The sequence below is a fragment of the Gopherus flavomarginatus genome, chromosome 4 (genome assembly GCF_025201925.1).
Source record: "Gopherus flavomarginatus isolate rGopFla2 chromosome 4, rGopFla2.mat.asm, whole genome shotgun sequence".
Classification (NCBI taxonomy): domain Eukaryota; kingdom Metazoa; phylum Chordata; order Testudines; family Testudinidae; genus Gopherus; species Gopherus flavomarginatus.
In genome coordinates, this window is record NC_066620.1 from 155,092,641 (window position 1) to 155,116,269 (window position 23,629).

Here is a 23,629-nt window from a genome sequence, read left to right on the forward strand (position 1 = left end):
CCACTGCAGTGTGTTAGCTATTATAAGGGATTTATTCAGGGCCAGATTCTGCTGCTCTTACTTGTGCTGACTAGTGTCTTATTGCATGAGTAATACAACTGACTGCAGTGGAGGTGGGTAGAAAGAATCTAGTCCTGAATTAAAAATAATCAGTAATGCAGAGATATTACTGAGCTTTGCCTTTGAAATACCTTTCCATTTAAATAGTTTTAATCTAATAATGAAGCTGCACTGTCCTGATACTGGTTGGGGTAGCATTAACCCATCTCCCATTAGAGCCAATGTGGGAATTAATAGGTGTGGTGTGGTAATAGAAAAGTTATATTCTTGCCTAGCCATTCCCAGTTATTCTTCCCCCTAGACTTACAGTTACTGTATTAGATGAAATTTATTGTAGCCGTAAGGGCTGAGAACAGGGGTGGCTGTGGTGCTTTATGGGTATTTTGCAATCTTAAGAAAGGACTGCTACTTGGACATTATGATTCCCCACATTAACAGACAAGATGGAGATTTTCTAATTTTTATAATAATGCAAATTTAGATTGCAGTCCAAGGATATTGGGTACTCTGTGCCTCTCACACTAGAAAAAACTAGTTAAACATTCAGATCTCCATTATAATTACCTGTTTTTTATCCTTTTAATCTGAAGTGTCCCATGCTTAGTCTCATGCCAGCAGTTTATGTCTGTTTTACAGAAAGCTAATTGCTAAATTTATTTTTGAATTATGGGAGACCATTTCAGCCCTTAATTCAAAAGTGGCAGAACAAAAGAACTTCAGAGAATGCAGCTGGTTAGCCTCTCAGACAAAATGAGTTAGTTAAGCATGAAAGATTAAAACCTGAAATAACTGTATAAAGCTATTAAAATAAGCCATTTTCTAGGATGGTCAGTGGGCATCTGCCGTAACTTTAGCACTATCCAGTGAAACCTTTCCTTCTCTATAACATTGTAAAGACTGCAGGGATAGTTACAAACTCTCCTTGTCTGGCCTGAAAGGGGCAGCCTGCTGCTGGCACAGCTTGAATAAGAGAGATTGTTCAATGAGACATTTACAAATTAAGTACTTTATTAAAAAGAAAAAAAAGCCTTAGCCAACAATAGGAAAAGCATTGCAGGTTTTGATCCCACACAGAAAGCAAATGTTGTGCCGATACTGAAAGAAATAAATGGGATGAGCTAGATAATTATAGACTTGTCAGCCTGACATCAATCCCAAGATGATGCAGAGGCTTTGTGAAACCCAGCGATTTTTCTAGGTGTCTAAAAATTAGGCGTGGCAACACTCAGCATCACCACACCTAAGTTCCTTTGTTAATTTAGCCCAAAGTCACATAGGAAGTCTGTGGTGGAGTGGGTAACCTGGAACTCCCAAGTCCCAGGTTAGTGTCCTAACCACTACTAGAACATCCTCCCATACCAGCTCCTGAGGCAGAGTGGCTCAGCGGAAGTGAGGAGGTGGTGCACAGATGTATATGCAAAGACAATCCTTCTCCTTGGATGCCTCAAACTCTAAAGGGATGGAGCTTGCTTCCCTTGCAGATCTTCTAGCTCTGTAGGGTTTGACGATCTCATATCCTGTCTCCTATGCAAATCCACTAATCTCAGTCCCTGTGGAGAGAAAAGGGCAAAAACTCTGAGGGGGATCCTTGAAGTTTTCCCAAGTCCTCTTTCCACCTCTGACATGTAACACCAATGCAGGTTTATTGATTTGGTTATTGAAATACTTCTAAATAAGGAAGAAAAACACAATTCTGACAGATAGAATTTATCTATAAATCTGTCTTAAACGTATGAACCTTTCAAACATACCAACATGAGATTTTCAAGTTAATAATGAGCTAGGAAGATTAGTGCCACAGTGATTGTCTGTGTCCTGACTGGTTTCTCCTTTGGCAAATATGCTATTTTATTTCTCTCTTTAGTATAAATGTACACAGCCTGATGAAGCTGATTCTAGAGCTGATCAAAACTCTGTATTTCTGGTTTGCGGTAAAATTATGACATTTTGAAATTTGTTTTTGGTCCTAATGATATTTAAAATAAAAATTGAATATTTCAACTACAATGTCAGTTTCAGCAGTAGCATAAAAATATTTTTTAAAATTTCAAAACAAAATATTGGAAATCCCTAAAATGAAGTCTTTCCAAGATGAAATTTCAGCAGATGTTAGTCAAAATTGACACTTTTCAAAATGTTTCTAATTTCAACAAAAGTGGCATTTTGTTGAAAAAAAACATTTTGATGAAAAATTTCTAGCCAGGTCTAGTTGAAACTTATGTGACAAACTGAAGAGCCAGGTGATAAAAAAAATACATCCATTGATAATAGGACAAGAAGTAATGGGCTTGATTTGCAGCAAGAAAGATTTAGGTTAGATATTAGGCAAAAACTTTCTAACTCTAAGGGTAGTTAAGCTCTGGAATAGGCTTCCAAGGGAGACAGTGGAATCTGCATTATTGGCAGTTTTTAAGAACAAGTTGAACACACACCAGTCGGGAATGACCTTGGTTTGCTTGGCCTCAGGACAGGAGGCTGGATCTGATGACCTTTCAAGGTCCCATCCAGCCCTACATTTCTATAAATCTTTATCATGCACTTATGAGTGTCTCCATCGCTCCCTGCCTGGCAATCATTTCCTCAGGACTTACTCCATACAAACCTTCCTCAGCAGCTTCCAAGAAACAACTCTGGGTTTTGTTTGTTTGTTTTTTTAAAAGGAAAAACCTGCCATAGAAACGTTTCCTCCTCAGCTCCCACACCCCCCAGGAAAAAGGAAAAGGTGCTTCCACTTGAGACATAAGACAAGCAAAATTCATTCCTGTACCAGTAACAGGTTTTCTGCACTGTACGTTAAAATGTCATTACTGCAGAGTTTTGATTTGCAGCCCTGTAGTTAGAAAATGGAGTTTTATTTCATTGGGAAAGGGAAGAAGTGCAGCTTCCCAGTACAATCCAAAATTCTAACCCTAAGAGGGCCTGGTGTCTGATTTTAAAGCCAGGACATTTTTAGATATAGAAGAGTAATTTTAGGTCATTTCTGGAGGTTTTTATGGCTACCAGCCCTGAACAGTTATTATTTAAATTTCTACCATACCAGAATACCTGATAGTGTGGTATACAATAAAGGCTTACCAGCAATCATAACTACAAAGCGGTTTCACTTTTATAGTACCACACCACAGCATTCCGTGTGTGTATGACAGTGATATGCACTAGGAATGATAGAATCATGAAAGTTTTCTGTAATCAATTAATTTTGTTTTGGTGCTCAGGAACACTAAATTCAACTTTCTGAATTTTTATCTTGCTTTTAAAACAACATTTTCTTCAGGAGATTTATTATCTTCCTGCACTGTCTTCTTACTCCACTGGAGCTCAGCAATGTTTGGAAACATTACAGGCATAACCTTAAAATGTGATTTACAGAATCCTCTTGCCTTTACTTGGCTCATCAGAACATTTGTCCCTTGAGCAGGCAGAAACAGACAGCCCAGAAAAAATTGTGACATCTGTTGCACAGGTGAGTGCTGATAAATCAAGGACAGCCAAGTAGCATGCTGACAGCCAATGGTAAGAATAATGTAATTATACAGATCAGGATTTCAGGAGCCAAAACACTGGCAACTAAGGCCTGGCCTACTTAGCAGGAGCATTTTATTGCTCAAATAAAAGCAACGGTGGTCTGTTTTAATCAGGGATTAAAATATGAAGCACCATTGAAATTTTAAGTATTATAATCCTTGTTCTAAAACTTCTATATTGACCAATTGAGAGACTTGTCTCTGCAACTGATTTTTGTTAAATGCAAAAAAGTTTTTAGAATTGCTTTAAAAAAGTGTTTTTAGTTACTTAAACTTTCCCCCTAGAATGGCTGGGAGGGGGAGACAGGCAGAGCGAAAAGAGTTCAAAGCCTGCTCTCCTTTAGGTAACCAAACACAGTGGAATTCCCTATTTTAAAATGTTTTTGTTTTGTTTTTTTAATCAAAACACCTAATCAGATCAGTGAAAGACTCATTTAAAGCATGAGCGCTAGTGCTGCATCGGACAAATGTGTAATCCTGAACACAAAAGGCTTCAGACTGGGTAGGTCATTTCCAGTCAACTGAATCCTGTTCACTCACCTACCTAAGCACTGAGCTGAAATTAAAGATGATCCTTCTAGCTCTGAAGTTCTCCCACTGATACCAAGCACCCCCTCTGGGGAAAACAGCTGTATATTATTGCAACTGTGGTGCGCTACTCACCTCTTTCTTCTCTCAAATGTCTCTGTTTTTACCTTTTTTTATGCAATATCAAACAGATTGTAAACTCCTTTGGGCAGGGACCATGTGCCAATTTCTCTCATTTACATGGTGTAAAGTAGAGTAACTACACTGAAGTAGTTACACATTTAAACCAGTGTAAATGAAAGGAGCTGGTCCTCGTGTCTCTTTTTTGACTCAAGTGCCACACACATTTATGATGCTATAATAATGTCCCTGGAATGAGGCAACACACTCCAATGGCATACAAATGACTAAAGTATTAAACAGCAAAGAATCCTGTGGCACCTTATAGACTAACAGACGTTTTAGAGCATGAGCTTTCGTGGGTGAATACCCACTTCCTCAGATGCGTCTGACAAAGTGGGTATTCACCCATGAAAGCTCATGCTCCAAAACGTCTGTTAGTCTATAAGGTGCCACAGGATTCTTTGCTGCTTTTACAGATCCAGACTAACACGGCTACCCCTCTGATAAAGTATTAAGAAACACTGGCACCAAAACTGGACTGTTAGTTAAATGATTCATGTTGAGGTGGGTTTATGGCTGCCGTCAGTCTGAGAATTTTACTTTCAGACTATAGGCACTGTTATTGCAACATCTCACTACTGAGCAGTTGTGAGGCACAGATTGCAGAAAGACTGAAATAGCACTAGGCAGATCTATGAGGACATCTGCAGTTAAACTAACTCAGACACAATTACAAGGGCTTGGAGTCTTCATGCTTGAGGGCAGGAGCTAATCAGCAGGTGGTGGTACGGTATTATACTGTGCAATTAGGTGTGTTACGTTTGTTTTGCATTTTGTGAACCACTCAGCATTAGGTATGGTTAGAAACAGCATACCAGTAGAGTGGCAAAGAATTCTGTGGCACCTTATAGACTAACAAACGTATTGGAGCATGAGCTTTCATGGGTGAATACCCACTTCGTTGGATGCATACCAGAAGAGATCATTCATTGGTTTGCTTCAGCCACTTTAATCTCCAAGCTATCTAATGTAAACACTGAATAAATATTTCCTTTACAGAGCAATTATACTCTGAAAAGTGACTACTTCAAAAGCCACCTTCCTACTTAGCAGGTCTAGTTCCAGTGTGTATTCATAGTCGTATCTGCTGATTTTTACCAAGGGGCGGGGGGGAAAGCCTGCATTACTTTTTACCAATTATCACTATAGAACCTATACTTCTGTGCAAGTGACCTTGTGTCTATAGTGACTTATACATGATCAGCTGGGTCCAATTGTAGGACCGTGCCCACATGTGCAACCCTAGTGAATCAATCTAAAAAACCTGCATCTGGTTAGTTTTTTCAGTCTCACCCAAATGCATAAAGAAAAGACAATCCAAGGAATCAGATAAGAGGGTTGCACAGCTAGCCACAAGCAGATCTGGCCTATATAGTTTTTATTGCTGGTGATAATACCTAAGCTAGAGGAAAAAATACCCAGGTTAGCTTCTTGATGCCATGTTGAGTGTGCAGACCTGGCAGTTGGAAAAACAAGCAGACCTTTGTAAGTTGAGCACACTGGATTTAGAAATCACTGTGACACAAAAAACATTGAACCCTATACTGCCCTTTTCACTAAGGTTTTGTCTTCACTTACATTAAAGTATGTGCGTTTTGACAGCAAGAAAACTAAACACACAACAGCTAGCTCACTATAAAATCCCAAGTGGACACAAGACAGTTAGGGTATGGCTACACTTACATTTGTGCAGCGCTGGGAGTTACAGCTGTGTTCGTACAGCTTGTAGGGCCAGCGCTGCAGTGTGGCCACACTGACAGCTACCAGCGCTGCAGTGTGGCCACATTTGCAGCATTTGCAGCGCTGTTGGGAGTGGTGCATTGTGGGCAGCTATCCCACAGAGCACCTCGTCCCATTTTGGCACTGTGGCTTGTGGGAAGGGGACGGAAGGGTGCGGGTCTTTCCGCTTCCTGTTCCAACGCCCCATGGTGCTTTGCTACACATTCCAAGCAGTTTGGCGGCATTGGTCTGCAGCGCGATTTCTGTTACAAATGGAGCCCGAGCTGCTGAGGACCTTGCTGATGAATGTTGCCAGCACATCACGCATGGCAGTGGAGATTCCTTCAGCTCCAAAGTGACAGTGAGGAGTCAGACGATGATATTGATTCGCCTGATGCTCAAGACACTAAATTGCTTGTGGCAGTAATGGACGTGCTCAGCACCGTGGAACGCCGCCTTTGGGCTCGGGAAATGAGCACTGAGTGGTGGGATCACATCGTCCTGCAAGCCTGGGATGACGAGCACTGGCTGCAGAACTTTCGGATGAGAAAAGCCACTTTCATGGGACTGTGTGCTGAGCTCACCCCTACCCTGCGGCGCAGGGACACGAGATTGAGAGCTGCCCTGCCAGTGGAGAAGCGAGTGGCTATTGCAATCTGGAAGCTGGCAACTCCAGACAGCTACTGATCGGTGGCGAACCAGTTTGGAGTGGGAAAGTCGACCATTGGAATAGTGTTGATGCAAGTTTGCCGGGCCATTAATCGCACCCTGCTAAGAAGAACTGTGACTCTGGGGAACGTGCAGGACATTGTGGATGGCTTTGCACAAATGGGTTGCCTAACTGTGGAGGGGCAATAGATGGGACGCATATTCCTATTCTGGCACCACCCCACCTGGCATCAGAGTACATTAATCGCAAGGGGTATTTCTCTGTGGTTCTCCAAGCGCTTGTGGATCACTGTGGGCGTTTCACTGACATTTACTCAGGATGGCCTGGAAAAGTGCATGATGCACGCATCTTTCGGAACAGTGCCCTGTTTAGGAAGCTGATGGCCGGGACTTTTTTCCCAGACCGCAAGATCACAGTAGGGGATGTTGAAATGCCCACTGTGATCCTTGGAGACCCCGCTTACCCCTTAATGCCATGGCTCATGAAACCTTATACAGGGAAGCTTAACAGGAGCAAGGACCGGTTCAACTACAGGCTGAGCCGGTGCAGAATGACTGTGGAGTGTGCTTTTGGCCGTTTAAAGGCACGCTGGAGGTGTCTCTACAGGAAACTAGATTTGGAGGAAAGCAGCAACTCCGCTGTTATATCCACGTGCTGTACCCTCCATAATATTTGTGAAGGGAAGGGTGAAAGATTCAGTGAGGAATAGGCCTCCGAGGTTCGACGCCTAGAGGCTGAATTTGCACAGCCAGAGAACAGGGCTACTAGAGCGGCCCAGGAAAGGGCTTCAAGGATTAGGGATGCCTTAAGGGAGCAATTTGAGGCTGAACGCCAACAGTAACGTTTGGTGCCTTTGCTGTGCCCGTTTTTCCCTTGGGGTACAGTATTTATCACTTTCTTCAATAATAAAAAATGTTTTATAAGCCAAGAAATCATTTATTCAAAATACAGTACATAAAAGGGCAGGGGGATAGGGTGGTGGACTGTACATTCAGAGGTATGAATATGTCCTGCTTGGATTGCTGTTCAATGCCTGCTGCACTTTAGGATTACTATGCTGCATTGTGATGGGGGTTGAGTGCATAGGGTAAGGATTGCAGTTATCAGGGCTGGTTGGGGTACAGTATTTATCACTTTCTTCAATAATAAAAAATGTTTTAAAAGCCATGAAATCATTTATTCAAAATACAGTACATAAAAGGGCAGGGGGGTAGCATGGTGGACTGTACATTCAGAGGTTTGAATATGTCCTGCTTGGATTGCTGTTCAATGCCTGCTGCACTTCAGCATTAATATGCTGCATCGTGATGGGGGTTGAGTGCATACGGTAAGGGTTGTAGTTATCAGGGCTGGTAGGTGATCGCACAGGTGTTGGGGGCAGCTGGGGGTGGTAAGAACCAGGCTGCTGGAGAAAGGTGTTTTGTGCAAATACTGGGGAACAAGAGAGAGAGCTTTGGGAGGGGTGAGGGTTACCACGGTACTGATCTGCCTGCATGGCTACGAGAGACTGCATACAGTCAGTTTGGCGAGCCAGGAGGCTTATCAGCGGCTTTGTGCTTTTCTTGGTAGCCAATTCCTTTCTCCTGCTCTGTGTTTGTCTCCACTCATGCATTTTCTCTCTCCAGTCCTGCAGCCTTTTACTGTCTCTGGTGTACTGATTCATAACTGCTTTCATCAAATCTTCTTTTGATTTTCTAGGATTTTTCCTCAAGTTCTGTAACCGTCGGGAAGGCAGTGATAGTGCTGGATTATTCAAGGTCACTTAAAAAAAACATAAATAGAAACATTTAATACAGAGGCTACATTGTTTATTATCACAGTGAAGGAGTTTGTAGACTTTTTGTAGCATCATTCCCACATACCTAACATAGCACAGAGAGGCCACGGCAGCGAAGGCATAGGCATGTCTAGCAATGGGGTGAGTGTTTCTGCCGCGACCTCACCTGGGAAGGGGAACTGACAGAGATCTGGGGTTTCTGTGCATTGGGGAAAGCAGAGGGCAGGCAGTTGGGGAGCAGCAGTGGGGAAAGCAGAGCAGAGGGCAGGCAGTTGGGGAGCAGCAGTGGGAAAAGCAGACTGCAGATAGTTGGGGACCTGCACTGAACAATCATCACTACATTTTCAACAGGATTTTCTACTGCCAGATATATCACTGCTGCGTGTTACCTGGCAAGAGAGGGAGGGTCTTCTACAGCAATGTGGATTCTGCCCTGGACCCTATGCGGCTTGCCTGTGTGCAGCAATGGTCCCCCCACCCCTTGCGGCACAGTGGTGCGGACGAGTTAGCCTGACCGGGACAAGGACCACGGTGGCTCTCCCTATGAACTTGCGCAAGCACATTGCCCACGCTCTGGCTGCAACTTTTGAAGAGATTACCAAGGCCGATTACAGAGACGTGATAGACCAAATCAATGGGCTATTCCACATCTAGGCATGCATGCATGCAGCCGTAACCCCCACCCTCCTCTCACAAAACATTGCCATCCTAAAAATAAAATCTGCTTACCGGGAACACGCTCCTCTGCTTCCTCTTCACCAACAAGTTCCAGCTGCTGCAACTGGCTAGCCTCCTCCTGGCTTAAGAGCTCCTGGCTGCATGCCTCCTGGGACTCCGGGGTGTCTCCCTCCACCCCAGTAGCCTCACTCTCCGCTTCCTCTACACCCTCCCCCACTTCTCCCTGCTCTGAACTCTCCATCGTGCTCCTCGGATTGGCAGTGGGGTCACACCCAAGTATGGCATCCAGCTCCTTGTAAAAACGGCAGGTCGTGGGGGCAGCTCCTGAGCGGTGGTTTCCCTCACAGGCTTTGCAATAGGCACTGCGCAGCTCCTTTACTTTTACCCTGCACTGCAACGCGTCCCGTTCATGGCCCCTTAGCAGCAAGGACTTTGATATCTGCCCATAGGTATCATAATTTCTACGGCTGGAGCGCAGCTGTGATTGCACAGCTTCCTCACCCCAAACACTGATGAGGTCCTGCAGCTCGGAAGTTTTCCATGCTGGGGCTCGTTTGGGGCATGGTAGCATGGTCACTGATTGATTGATTGCACTCCACACCTGGCTGAGCAAACAGGAAGGGGATTTTTAAAATTCCTGGGGCATTTAAAGGGCGGGTCACCTAAGCCCAGGGCAGTGGAGTGTGAAACGATGAGCAGAATGACTGAAAAGGTATGCTGGGATACCTCCTAACACCCTGGAGGCCAATAAAAGCGCTGTTGGTGTCCACACTTGATGACCAGCGCTGCATCACCAGCGCTGGAATCGCTACACCCGAGGCAGACCAGGTGTACAGCCAGCGCTGCAACCAGGGAGTTGCAGCGCTGGCTGTGCTTTGCAAGTGTGGACACAGAGTGAGTTGCAGCGCTGTAACCCCATCACCAGCGCTGCAACTCTCCAGTGTAGCCATGGCCTTACAGTGTTTACTGGGAGGTTGCTAGGCAAGATCAGCCCTATACACCTCCCTTCCCTCCCACCCCTTGATCTTGCCTACTTTACCTCCCCATAAAACTAAAGTGGCTTGTCTCCATTATGTTTTCACAGCAGCATTGCTAATGTGTGTTAGTTATCTTATGGTGCAAACATCTTTTTATCAGCAAAGACATAGTCCAAGTCTCTTTTCAAAGTAAAGCCGCTCTTTAAAGCTGTTCACACAGATTGTGCAGTCTAGCAAGAGTAACAGAATTAGGTCTGCTCAACCAAAACAGATATCAACTGCACAGATATAGTAACAAGATGATTTTCGTGATACATGGGAGACTCTTTCCATCTAGTTAAACACAACTTATGTTTTATAATAACTAGCTAATTCCAAACACGCTTAAATGCACTAACAAAAGCAACTCAAAAAAAGATGCACAAATTGGCATCCCCAAAAATTTCAGATCCCTTCCCCAAATTAACCAAATTTTGTACACTTGTGGAAGTTCTAGTGTACACAAGTGAGAGGGCCACAAGTATCCCCTCATGTCCTAGGAACATGTGAAAAATACATGCTTATCCCTTCCAATGGACCTGCTGCACACCGCACTACTTGGACGCAATTCACACAGCTGGGATTAGAGCTACCCCATTGCAAATAACTAGGAACAGACAATGAACCACACATGGTATGGCTGAAAAGCAACTACGGTTACCCTTCTTCCCCATACAATGAAGCTCACTCATCTATTAACTGCAACAAACCTTTCCACCACCCCATCTGTTAGATTAAGGGTTGAATCATCTCCCAGATACTGTACAGACAAGCTTGTTACCCACCTTCACCAGACAGCCACCTGCGTTAACCCACTGCACCCTATAAACCAGGTATCCACTCCAACCTAACTCCCAAATGTTTCAGTCATCCACCCGCCTGCTGCATCAACCCACAAACACTACCCCTGTGTGTCTCCAGTTATGTCTCTGGGGACATGTCATCCAACAGTCAAACTTACTGATCTCCCAGTCAGCCAATATGCACACCCCACCACCCAAAGGATGCACTGGTCAAGGAACTGAAAAAGCAAGAAATGAAGAGCTGCCATATATATTATATATATACACATACACACACACAAGCCCTAACTCTCCACTTTTTGCACTAGTTTGATACTAATGTCTTTGTATTTCAATGGTCAACACTAACTTAATGTAACCAGTCTGGACCTCAAAGCTACTTACTCCACAGTACTGATCATCATTAAATATCTGGGGTGGCAGCGGATTGCCCTGTGCAGGCTGTCTTTCCTCAGGAATATTTTTATACATCCATTGTCTTTTTTCCTCTGACATTGTGATATCCACCTCTTCAAAACCTATTCTGTTGGCTTCCAGAAATCGTACCACATCTTGCTGCCTCTTCTTTATCTGAGAGAAAGAGAGAGAGAAAATACACAGCCTGAATATGCTTGTCTATTTTTTACTCAAAGATCAAAAAGTTCAATAAGAAAGTCAAATATTTCTAAATTAAAATTATGTGACTTAACACTGCAGTTCCTTTACGTACAAGTTACAAAAGTCCACAAACTTCTGCCTCATTTCCAGGTGGTTGGCTGTTTGTTTGTTTTTTTTGGGGGGAGGGGGTAGTTTTGGGTTGTTTTTATTTTTTTTAAAGATGCTTGTGATAGAGGAACACCTGGCTGGTACTCCAAATAAGTCAAAGATAAAAGGATAGCTGGTTTGCAGATTCGCCATGCATTACTGGCTACATTTTAAAGGTATTTAGGCACCTGAAGATGCAGATAGGCACCTAGTAAGATTTTCCAAAGTGTCTACATGCCTTTTAAAATGTGGGTGTGGGTTTCCTGAACACAGTTTATTCATTTCTCAGGTTCATACAGAACATGTGCACATACTTTGAGATGGGGATGGTCTTGTCTCACACCAGCTTTGTCTTCACTGAAAAAAAGGGGGGAGATGCATTGTGGGGGGCTTGTTTTGAGTGGGGGGTTAATAGAGATTATCTTGACATAAATTCCTAGCAGAAACAGCACACAGGTAGTTTTTACCCTGATGTAGCTATCAATGTCAACTCTATACTACCGTACCCCGCTCCCAGTGTTCCCCTTGACTAGTTACATTGGGGTTAAAAAACTGCCTGTGCCCTGTCTTCATAGGCATTTTGTATAAAAGGGATAACTGTAAAAATACACCTTTTTGCAGTTAAGACATAGCCATGAGTCTTCGAGACTGAAGGAAAGCCTCGGGCTTACTAATTCGGCCAGAATCAGTTCTGCATTACAACCAGTTTCACGCTATTTCCAGCACATCCCAGATCCTTCTACTAAGGCACATTCCAGCCAAAAGGGGTTACACACTGTTTTCTCTATGACTACTCAAACATGTTTCCCAGCCATACTGTTTAGAGATAAACTTATATTTAAGAATTTTACAGTATAAAAATACTGTGGAGCAAGATCTATCCACTTGCCGGTTGGTTTAAATTACAGGTGGATGGATGTTACCTTTGGGTATCATAGGACCCAGACAGTATTTAAAAACCATTAGTTTTTCAAGTGCATGTACTAGCTGTATTAGTCACACCACTCTTCATATTGGATCCATTTGATACATCAGATCACAAAAATAATCTCCTGTGAAATTTATTACAGATTACAGTAAAAATTCATATTCAGATGACTTCCAGTGGCAAAATAATTATGTCCTCTTTGAAACAAAGACCATGGATAACTCCAAGAGGGTTTGGTCCAATTTCTGCAAAACAATGTAGTTCTAAAATGTCTGAACATTTATGTGCTCTGCTGCAGAAGGAAACTGATTGGCTCCTAAATGTGTATTCCTTGTAACTTAACCAGTTATTCAATAAATTTGTGTTTCTTTCAGTGGTTGGTTCCTTCTTTTACGTATGCCATACTGATTCTTGATACAATGCACATTATGAAAGATCAATCACTCTATACCAAACTTATCTTCTAAAACTGTATGCAGAAAATACAAGGATTACCAGTAGTAGCTCAATTATCATAATTACCACCGTTTTTCTGCTAATCAAAGCCCAATGCTGAAAGTAAAATGACTTCTTGTACTATGACGTTAAACTAATAAAGGAATCATATTGTGACTGTAGAAGTGAGAGAAACAGTTCTTATCCTCAGTAACTTACAATAGAAGATGAGAGACAACTTCAGTCTGAAATGGAGATGGAGATTTTCTTAATACTGGCCATTTTATTAAATATTTGTTCAAGTAAAGATGTGCAGACTAGGATGATTATTGCAGGAGAGTCTTCCTTAGAAGTTCAGCATGTGCAATGAATGATTTTTAAAAATAAAATTCCTTCCCATTCCACAATGTTCATTCTGCCTGACAATTTCCACTAGTCTTGGACACTCACTCTCAGACTACTGACAATTGCAGCTTAGATTAAATCAGATCCTCAACTGCTGTATTGATCACATGAAGTGAAAATTCTTGGATTTCCTTTACCTTTTATATAGCATGATCCTAATCAAAGTCATCATAATTTAATACGGTATTAATCTTTAGAGCTCAGTGCTTGACTCCTATATTATCTACATGCTGATCATTTAGAACATATGCACTTTGTCTTTGGTTTTATTGTTAATCCATACTGCAAGTCACAAAAATAAAACTGAAAAACAGAAATCCCCATCTACACCAGATCTAGACTTAATTTTTGGAGCTGGTCTCCCTATCAGGGTTACAAAGCAGCAACAAACAGTGTGTTATGTAAATATGCACAGAACTGTTGTAATTATGTAGTTTGTCACTCATCTGTTGGTAAAATTGCTCATCTGATAGATGGGGCTTTTGCAACGGGGAACTGAAATGTCAAGATTCTTATTTCTTGTTCATGTTTTTTATTGATTTATTATAGCAAATGAGAAGGCATCCACTGCTAAATCACATGTACTATTTCTAAAAGATACTTCAAAGAGGGTCTAGCAAAATGAATACGTACAAGCTATTTAGAGCTGTGTGAAAGTTTTGTTAACCCAAAACATGATCAGATTTACCCAATGATTCAGCAAAATCCAACAAGAATCAAGCTAGGTCACCCCTGTCCTCACAGGAACTTGTCATTTCCAACAAGTCTACTCTGCCTCTACTTTGCCCTCCCCTATGTTTACTGAAGTGAGAATGGAGAAAGATGGCCTAGTGACTTGGCTCCTATTGTCTTCAGTGGAATGGATGGCTTGTTCCCACCTCCAGATTTCCAGGAGGCAGAGAACTTACCGACTTTCCTTATCCTGATTTTGTAGGATAAAGGAGAGTTAACTGGGTTAGCAGGGAATACATGTAGAGGTTTCCCCAACAGCCTGGTGCATCCTGAGACATCTAGAGTAGTATTGACAACTGTCAGACTTGATGAGCCTAGCTTGTGATCATACAACATCAGGACGATAAAGCTTCGCACTTCTGCACCATCTTTTATCTAAGGACCTCAATATGCTGTACACAAAGTTAGTTAATTTAATGTCATGACACCTCCCTGGGGTAGATCGGAATTACTATCCCCATGCTATATAGGTGACTAGATTCAGAGATAAATATTAATGCAATTTTTCCCTCAGGAAGAACTGCAAGACACTAAAATTTACTCACTCTTGAACTTAAAAGATTCTTAAAATATACTCAACTCTACTCTGCACTGTCCACTTGTTCAGCCAAAGTTCCAAGAACAAACCAGTTTTCTTTATAACACAGAAAACATTGAGACCATGCAGATGCATCAAACAAGACATTCTGCTTTTGAGATGTCATGACAACATTAATACTTGCATGTTCTGCAGAGATGTTGCAAGGATTGATACAGTTAACATGTGTAACAAACTTAGAATATTTAGAATTTGACAAATGCGATGTATTAATTTACATTTCTGATATAAACAGACAAAGATACACCTACTGAAATGAAAAAGTGTACCATCAAAAGTTATCTGATATTCCCTAGGCCATATGACGGAACAACATACATTGTCAAACAGAATTAATGGCCATTGCATACTACTATTAGTACCTTTTAAACCAGGAGTCGGCAACCTTTCAGAAGTGCTGTGCCGAATCTTCATTTATTCACTCTAATTTAAGGTTTCATGTGCCAATCATACATTTTAACGTTTTTAGAAGGTCTCTTTCTATAAGTCTATAATATATAACTAAACTATTGTTGTATGTAAAGTAAATAAGGCTTTTACAATGTTTAAGAAGCTTCATTTAAAATTAAATTAAAATGCAGAGCTCCCTGGACTGATGGCCAGGACCTGGGCAGTGTGAGTGTCACTGAAAATCAGCTCATGTGCCGCCTTCAGCACCCGTGCCATAGGTTGCCTACCCCTGTTTTAAACCATGTTATAGATCACTGATATAGTGTATTCATTCTGATTCTAAGACTCTTATCAAAGAAATTAATTTGCCCAATTTCATAGCACTTGCTGCAGCAATGCTATGGGCTCTAATTAAGGACAATATAAAAATTAGCCCTAGAGTGCCACAGGATTCTAGGGACCTCTTTTATATTGATCGAAGAGAGAAATATTGTAATATGTAATCTTTACATTTAATTTTAGACAATTTGTATTATCGACAGAAGGAAATGTAGAAGAGTGTGGGATTTATGAAGAAATTAGCTAGATAACATATCTTTTTGTCCTATAAACATAGGATCAATGTCTTTAGAAATCTGAGTGCAAGTGAAACATAAAAAATTGGCACTATGACTAGAAACCTATGCTGTAATGTTTGTCAGGCAGATATAACAACTGTTTCATCAGCTTGACCCAAGGGAACTACCATCTTCAGGGGACCAGACTCCATAATGAAATACTATACCCTTTTATTTTGCATGCACAATGAAAGTCTTCATGGAAATAATGGATATGTGAGGACTACTGTTTTTGTGTTCAAATGGACTAAGTTTATCTGTCTTGACACAGATATTGTATGTTTGTCTCCAGAAGGTAGGATAGGTAACTGATCACCTTCTTTACATAAGCTTTTTTCCCCCCTCTTCCAAAGTAAAAATGTCAGCAACATGTGGATATAAAATTATTAAATCAGCATCTTCTGTTACCATGTTAGTGTTCAGACAGTGTTTTTACAAAAGATAGGTAAATGTTTTGTAAATCTCTTAAATGTGAGCAATTTACCTTTGAAGGGAAAAACAGATTTTGTAGTGTGCATTATAAGGTGTGACTGTTGATCGAAATGCTATTAAAATGATAACTACCTGCAGTAAATTGTACCCAAGAGCCATTCAGTCCCTCTGGAGCAACTAGATTATTTTCTGAACTGTCTCTCCTAGGATTTCTGTATTATTTCATCAACACCCATGAGGTGGGCAGACAGACTAGTTCATGAACTTAAATAACTGTTTACTTCCATCTCTAAAAACAGACACTAGATTAACTTCAGTGGGACTCATGACTAAGATGAGCAGGATTTGGCCTGTTACTTAAAAAGGAATCAAAGTAATCTGGTGAACTCTAGCCATTTCTGAACTGGGGTGTCTGAAGGAGCACAGATACTGTGGACACGTCATTTCATATAGCATTTGTTCTTTGGTAGGGAGAAGTGGTTACAGGGCTAGCTGCGTCTCTGTTCTCCATCTGGTCTCTCTAAGTGCAACCCTCCCTCCTCAGATATTTTGCCTTACTGGTCTCAGGGTGGAATCTCCCAGTTCTCCCATTCTTAGACAAGGACCCAGATACACTACCTTGCGGTAAGTGGTTTGTATACACACTGCAGGCTTGACTGGGTTTCAGGCACTTGCAGGAGAGACAGAAAGACCCCAGATTAGCCAGTAGCCTGATAGTTAGGGCACTTACTTAGGATGCGGGAGATCTAGGATCAAGTCCCCTAAATTAGGCAGAGCAGCCATTTGAACCTTGCTTTTCCTAACTCCAGGGACTTGATCCTGAGTCTCTCACATCGCATATACGAATTGTCCTAACTACTGGGCTATAGGGTTGGTCCCTCTCTGGTCCAATGAATATTTTATTACACAAAATGGAACAGCTCCAATGAGAGGGGGAGAGAGACTGTACGACACAGTGATTAGAGCACTCAACTACGATGTGGGAGACCCAGGTTCAGGTCCCTTTGCTAAAAAAGGCAGAGGAGAGATTTGAACCTGGGTCTCTCCCCTCCCAGGTGAGTGCCCTAACCACTCATCTTCTCATTCTCTTCTGTCATATGTTCCACTTTGGAATGAAAACAAGTATCAAAACAGAAATATTGTTTTCCAGCCAGCCCCAATAGTTATTTCCCATACAAGTGTAAGCACATTTATACCAACAGTACTGAGCTCTCACCAAGGGAATTGTATTGCTTTAAACTATACTTGTAGAGTTAAAGTGGTACAATTTGTCTGTAGAAGTCAAGCATTTAAATCCAATTTTGGATATACATTTAAATATGCAGTTAATACAGTTATTTATGATCATTGTTCCACAGAGTTAATTAATTCTTATTAATAAATTACCTTGCAGACATGCACCACCCTCATTAACAAGTGCAAACACTGCCTCCCCACCCATAGACAAATGAATAGCATTCCTAGCCAAGCACAATAAAATCGGTCACATGAAAAAGTACTGTTAGGAAAGGATTATTATTACAGTAGAACCGCAGAGTTATGAACACCAGAGATACACACTGACTGGTCAATCACACACCTCATTTGGAACTGGAAGTGCACAAACAACTAGCAGCAGAGCCAAAAATAAAAAAAGCAAATACAGTACAGCACTGTGTTAAATGTAAACTACTAAAACAAATGAACATTTTAAAACAAGGATTTGACAAAGTAAGGAAACTGTTTCTGTGCTTGTTTCACTTAAGATGGTTCAAAGCAGCATTTTTCTTCTGCATAGTAAAGTTTCAGAACTGTATTAAGTCAACGTTCAGTTATAAACTTTTGAAAGAACAACCATACCATTTTGTTCAGAGTTATGAACTTTTCAGAGTTACAAACAACCTCCATTCCTGAGTTGTTTGTATCTCTACGGTTCCACTGAATCTGTGAGACAAAGTGGGTGAGGTACTCTCTCTTATTGGGCCAACTTCTGTTGGTGAAGGAGACATGCTTTTGAACTACACACGGTTCTTCTTTGTGTAGCTTGAAAGCTCATCTCCTTCACCAACAGAAGTGGGTCCAATAAAAATATATTAACTCACTCACGTTGTCTCTCTAATATCCTGGAACCAACACAGCTACAATAGCACTGCAAAGAATAATTACTATCTGTAATCCAGCACAAAAGACCCAGTTACAATTGGAAGTGCATTGTGCCAAGCACTGTTACCTGCCCCCTGCACACACACACACACACACACAAAACCCCACAAACAAAATAAACTATTACAAATGCAATGAATTTACAACTTAAAGGCCCAGTCTTGTACCACTGAAATCAACAAATTTTGCCATGGACTTTATAGAGAGCAAACTAAGAGGTAAGACATATGAAGAGTGGGAGAGAGGAGGGAGATGCAATATAAACTAAAGGGGTTAGAGCAAATGGGAGCCACCATCATGTTGGTTCTGTGGGTTTTTTAATGATCTATGATGCACAAACGTGCACAGTGCTGTCTTCCAATGAAATTACAGGTAGCAGCTGAAGAGAGGAAAGAGAAACTGCATTGTATGAGCAGCAAACACTCACCAGACCCCAGTTTGAGAACCATTGTTCTACTGTGCTTATTGTTTATATGCTCATTGCTCATGCTGATAAATATTCCTTTTGGACTTTGGTTGTTTACTTTTACAGAAGACAATTTTCTTACTTCCTTTTTATATGTAGATTATATGAATTCATAGATTAAAAAAGCCATTGTGATAATTTAGTCTGACCTGCATAATGCTGGCCATAGGAAAGCCCGGAGTTTATTCCTGCTAGAGCTGGAGCATCATTTTCAGAAAAACAGCCAGTTTTGATTTAAAAATTTCTAGTGATGGAGCATCCACCACAACCCTCGCAATTAGTTTCCCTTTGTTTCCCTGAGACTTCAACGTGTGGCACTGTACGATACTGCCTACTGAGTATGCTATTAAATGCTTGTTATTCATAATCACAGATAATTTAGTAGTAACCTCACAAAGAAACTATAAATCAGGCTATAGATCATGGGAGGAAGGGCTCAGAGCCTTGAGGCAGGCATTAATGCTGCTCTGAAAATCTGCCACTCTGCTAGGGAACAAAGCTGTCTGGAGCACCGTTCGGGCTCCAGTACTCTCCTCAACCAGCCATTGCTTTGAAAATGTATAGAACTCCAGTGAGATTTGGCTAGATCCTGGGCCGCACCACCTGAGAAACAAAGCACAGAAGGGGCAGCACTACGGGAAGGGGTGAGGCAAAGGTGGTTTTATGCCATGTTGTACCACCTGGATTCTGAGTTGGAGTAAATATGTAACAGGCAGGACTAAATCATCATGTTTACTTAACATTTCAGAGGGACTGTTACTTATCAATATCTTCCTTCTATGATAGCACTTAGTATGCTCCTACACCACTTGGTTTTGCTGCCTTAAATTACATGAAGGGGGAAGAAACAGTGCAGAGAAACCTATTCCCATGTCTCATTTGCAGTAAATACTCAGGGGTGAGGGGAGGTGCTTTATTCAGAGCAAGCATTCTGAGCCAATGCTATGCGCTTTATCAGTCAAATTATTCTGTAGCAATGTTTTGCTGACACACACTCTGGCCATGAATTTTGTTAAGTGTGGTCTGTGCTTGCAGTTTTTACAGTGTAACTGATGAATAAATTCCAGGGCTTGCAGCACATTCACTGTTTGTTTTGAGAGCACCAGCAATTGTTTTAATTTTTAAAAAGTTGTGAAGACACTAGGAAGTAGCAGCTCCTGGCTTTTTAAAAGCTGCTACCAAATCTGCTTCAACTAGCTACAGGTTAGCAAATGCTGAGTAACTGATACTTGTGCCCACATCCTGAGAAAATTACAAAACAGAAACATAACTGTCAAGACTAATTGCAAATTTAAACATATTGGATCTGTATCCAGTACCACATATGCCAGTGTAATAGTCAGGCTCACTGTCTTCACACAGTTTATTTTTTCAGGGTAGAATTCTTTGGCGGCTTCAAACATGCCTGCCAACACTGAATAGGTGTAGGTGGGGCTGCATGGGAAGAAAAAGGGGAGACTAGGAGAGCTTTTTGAATGTAAAGGAGTGGAAAGAGTTAAATATCTTGCTATAAAAAAAGAGGGACTGTCCTGTACTAAAAGGAAACATTTTTTAAAGTTACTACCCCCACACAATAAAGAATTTTAACAGATGATAAAAAATAAATGGCATCCCTCCTCCTGCTTCGTGAAAAGCTCTTCAGGCCCTATGCTAAGACCTTGACTAAGGCAAAGCTCCCACTGACCAATAGTAGGAGCTCTGAGTGAGGATTTTAGCATTGGTCCCTTAATAACCAGGATGGTAACGTGCTTAGTTTATTTCATAACCTCACATTTAAGGGGAAACAAACAAACAAAAAACCACAAACTTGTAAAAGATTCTACTCTTTAATACCATCTAAATCATGTAACGGTGGTTTTATCTTGCAGCTCTTACGTTAGCAGAGCTATCAGTTTGAGCATAATCCTGCTCATTAATGTAATGGCAACATACCCACTGACTTAAACTAGAGCAGGATCGAGCCCTCACAAGGCGGACAGGTTGCGCCCACCTAATCCTGTAAAGCCAGGAATATTCAGGGATCAGTCCTATCATTGCAGGATCAGGGATTTAGTTTTCAGTTCCCCAATTTACGAAACATTCAGTTACCTTATTGAATGGAGACTTTACTTCAGAAGAACCGTATTCACTGAAATGTAAAACAACAAAATAGAAGGATAATACTCATTCGTAAATATTATGCTGCATGTAGATTAGAGAACAAATTACATTAATTAGGAGAAAAACCTTCCTGCCAGTTAGGAGTAACTGAATTAAGGGTTGTGGCTGTACAGTACATGTACAAAATACATTTTGATGGGGAAGGTAGACTTTGCTAGATGAAATTTTTTTGTCAACATGCAAAATGCTTGTTAAAAATATGACATTTTAACAAAGGAGAGTGGTATCAGAGGGAGTTAAATGTAGAATACTAAATAAAGGATTCAGATTATCCTCTGACAAGCTTGAGAAATCTTGTATGTCTCCAATACAAGAAAATAATATCTGCTTTTTAGCCATTTTCTTGAAAATTACTTAACCATCTGCTAGATTATAAATGAAACATTAGTTTCCAACACTGGAAATAATTTAGCTGTCATCAGGGTTTGGAAACATACACTTTTATTAATCCCTGGAGTTGCAAAATAGTATGCACATTTTCCCAATACTAGCATGGCTACACAAATGACAGGTGCTGGGCACAAAGATGCATTCAGTCTTCTCAGCTGCTTTGATTTCTTGAACAAACTGTAGCCTTGCCTCCATACTTTTATCTTCTCAGCAACCTGTATGCACAGATTTGGCTTCAAACGCACTGTTACAGCTCCAGTTAAGCTCCTCCTGCTGGATGCTCACCAGACTGCTGTGTTTGGACCCAGCCGCTGAACCTGTGTGCTTTCAAGCTTTTCTTCATCTGAGCAGGCTCCAGCAAGGACTATGGCTATGACATCTCTGGCACACTTCCTGGGCATGGCCTCTCTGTCTGATACCCCTTCTGGAATTGGGACCTCACAGCCAGCTGACCTAGGTCCCAAGGACTAGTGCTGAATCCCCCCACACCTCAATAGCTCAAGCTCATCCCTTCCCAGAACTAGGGTTGCCAGGTGACCAATTTTCTCCCAGAACCCCTGGTCAAAAAGGGACCCTGACGGCAACCAGGCCATTACAAGTCCAGTTGGCACAGGACTGGCAGGTTCCCTACTCAGCTCTGCACAGCTCCCAGAAAGTTGCCAGCATGTTCCTCCCCTCCTAGGTGTAGGGATGGCCATGGGAGCTCCGTGTGCTGCCCTCACCCTGAGCGTCAGCTCTGCAGCGCCCATTGGCCAGGAGGGGCATCTCGCCACTTCCTGAGAGCCCACAGAGGTAAGCGCTGCCCAGAGCCCGCACGTCCTCCTGCACCCCAACTCCCTGCCCCAATCTGGATCCACCTCCCACACCCCTCATTCCTGGCCCCACCCCAGAGCCCACACCCTCAACCAGAGTCCTAATCCCCCCTCCCCCCCGCACACCCTAACAGCCTGTCCCAGCCTTGAATCCCCTCCTGCACCCAAACTCCCTCTTGGAGCCTGCATCCCCCCTTCAGGACCATGCTCTTCCAGCTCATGGCTTATCTTCCAAATCATGGAGTCTCTCTTCGCAGTCAGCTTTCCTTCAGTGCTGGCTGGTCTGCAGTCAGCAGGTCCTCCTTGGCTCCTAAAGCCTGACCCTTCTGTTCCTCTCTCTGACTCCCTCTCTGTTTTTAACCAACACTTCATTCTCTTTGTTCCCTTTCTGGGGAAATTACACTGCTCCTCTTCCTCTCCCTCTCTGCCCTTATCTGCAGCGGGAACTGGTTCTCCTAGCCTTCAGCCATCCCAGTGTCCTAAAGTGCTTTCATCTGAATGGGAGCATGCAGGTTAATGAATGTCCATTGTCTGAGAGAGGCATGATACCAGCTCTGAGAGCAGACAGCGGATTCCCACATACATTGAGGCACTCACTGATACAGCAATTTCATAAAATCAACCAGAATTCATAAGTTGTACATAGACAAGTTCTCCAAACCATCACACATGCCTCTTCCTTAGAGTACTCCTCACTTAAAGTTGTCCCGGTTAATGTTGTTTCATTGCTGACCAATTAGGGAACATGCTCGTTTAAAGCTGTACAATGCTCCCTTCTAACATCGTTTGGCAGCCGCCTGCTTTGTCCACTGCTTGCAGGAAGAGCAGCCCATTGGAGCTGGCTGGTGAGGGCTTGGAAACAGGGTGGACTGGCAGCCCCTCTATCAGCTCCCCACTCTTTTAAGTTCCTTGTGCTGCAGCTGCCAAGCAGGCTAGCAATTGCCAGCATTCAGCTGTCCCTCCCCCCACTGTCATGTGCTGCTCCTGCCCTCTGTTGGAAGTGCTCCTGAGAGCCTCCTGCTTGCTGTACAGGAGGAGGAGGGAAATGGGGGGCTAATGTCAGGGTGTCCCCCTTCTCCCGCTCCTGCACTCCACTTACCCCATTTCCATAGAGCAGGGGGTACACAAGACAGGGTTCAGGATGGAGGGAGCTTCCAGGCAGTAGCTGTGGTCTCAGCAAGCTGATCTGATTCATAAGACAGTGTACTTAAAACTGGGGTCAGCTATTTAATAGAGAAATGTGCATCTCTCGCTCTCACACACACGGTGTGTGTCTCTGTCTGCGATGCTCTCTCCCCTCCCTCCATGCCTGCTGTCTTGTACAGTGAGGCTACATTAACAATGTGTTAACCCTTGAGGGCTCAGCCAAATGTTAGTTCATCATTTAGCAGTAAGGCAGTTCCTGGGAAATATCTCACCC

The 23,629-nt window shown here is 42.3% G+C and overlaps 2 protein-coding genes across 2 annotated transcripts in view; one reads left to right on the forward strand and one right to left on the reverse strand.

Moving 5' to 3' along the window:
* The window catches only part of ELOVL4 (ELOVL fatty acid elongase 4), a 299,610-nt gene that overhangs the window by 178,000 nt on the left and 97,981 nt on the right, over positions 1 to 23,629 (forward strand). The gene's annotated exons all lie outside the window — the stretch shown is intronic.
* Positions 1 to 23,629, reverse strand: part of SH3BGRL2 (SH3 domain binding glutamate rich protein like 2) — a 54,453-nt gene that overhangs the window by 15,203 nt on the left and 15,621 nt on the right. The window contains exon 2 of the mRNA XM_050950201.1: positions 11,343 to 11,528. Within this exon, the coding sequence (XP_050806158.1) occupies positions 11,343 to 11,528 (186 nt within the window). The remainder of the gene's footprint in view (positions 1 to 11,342; positions 11,529 to 23,629) is intronic.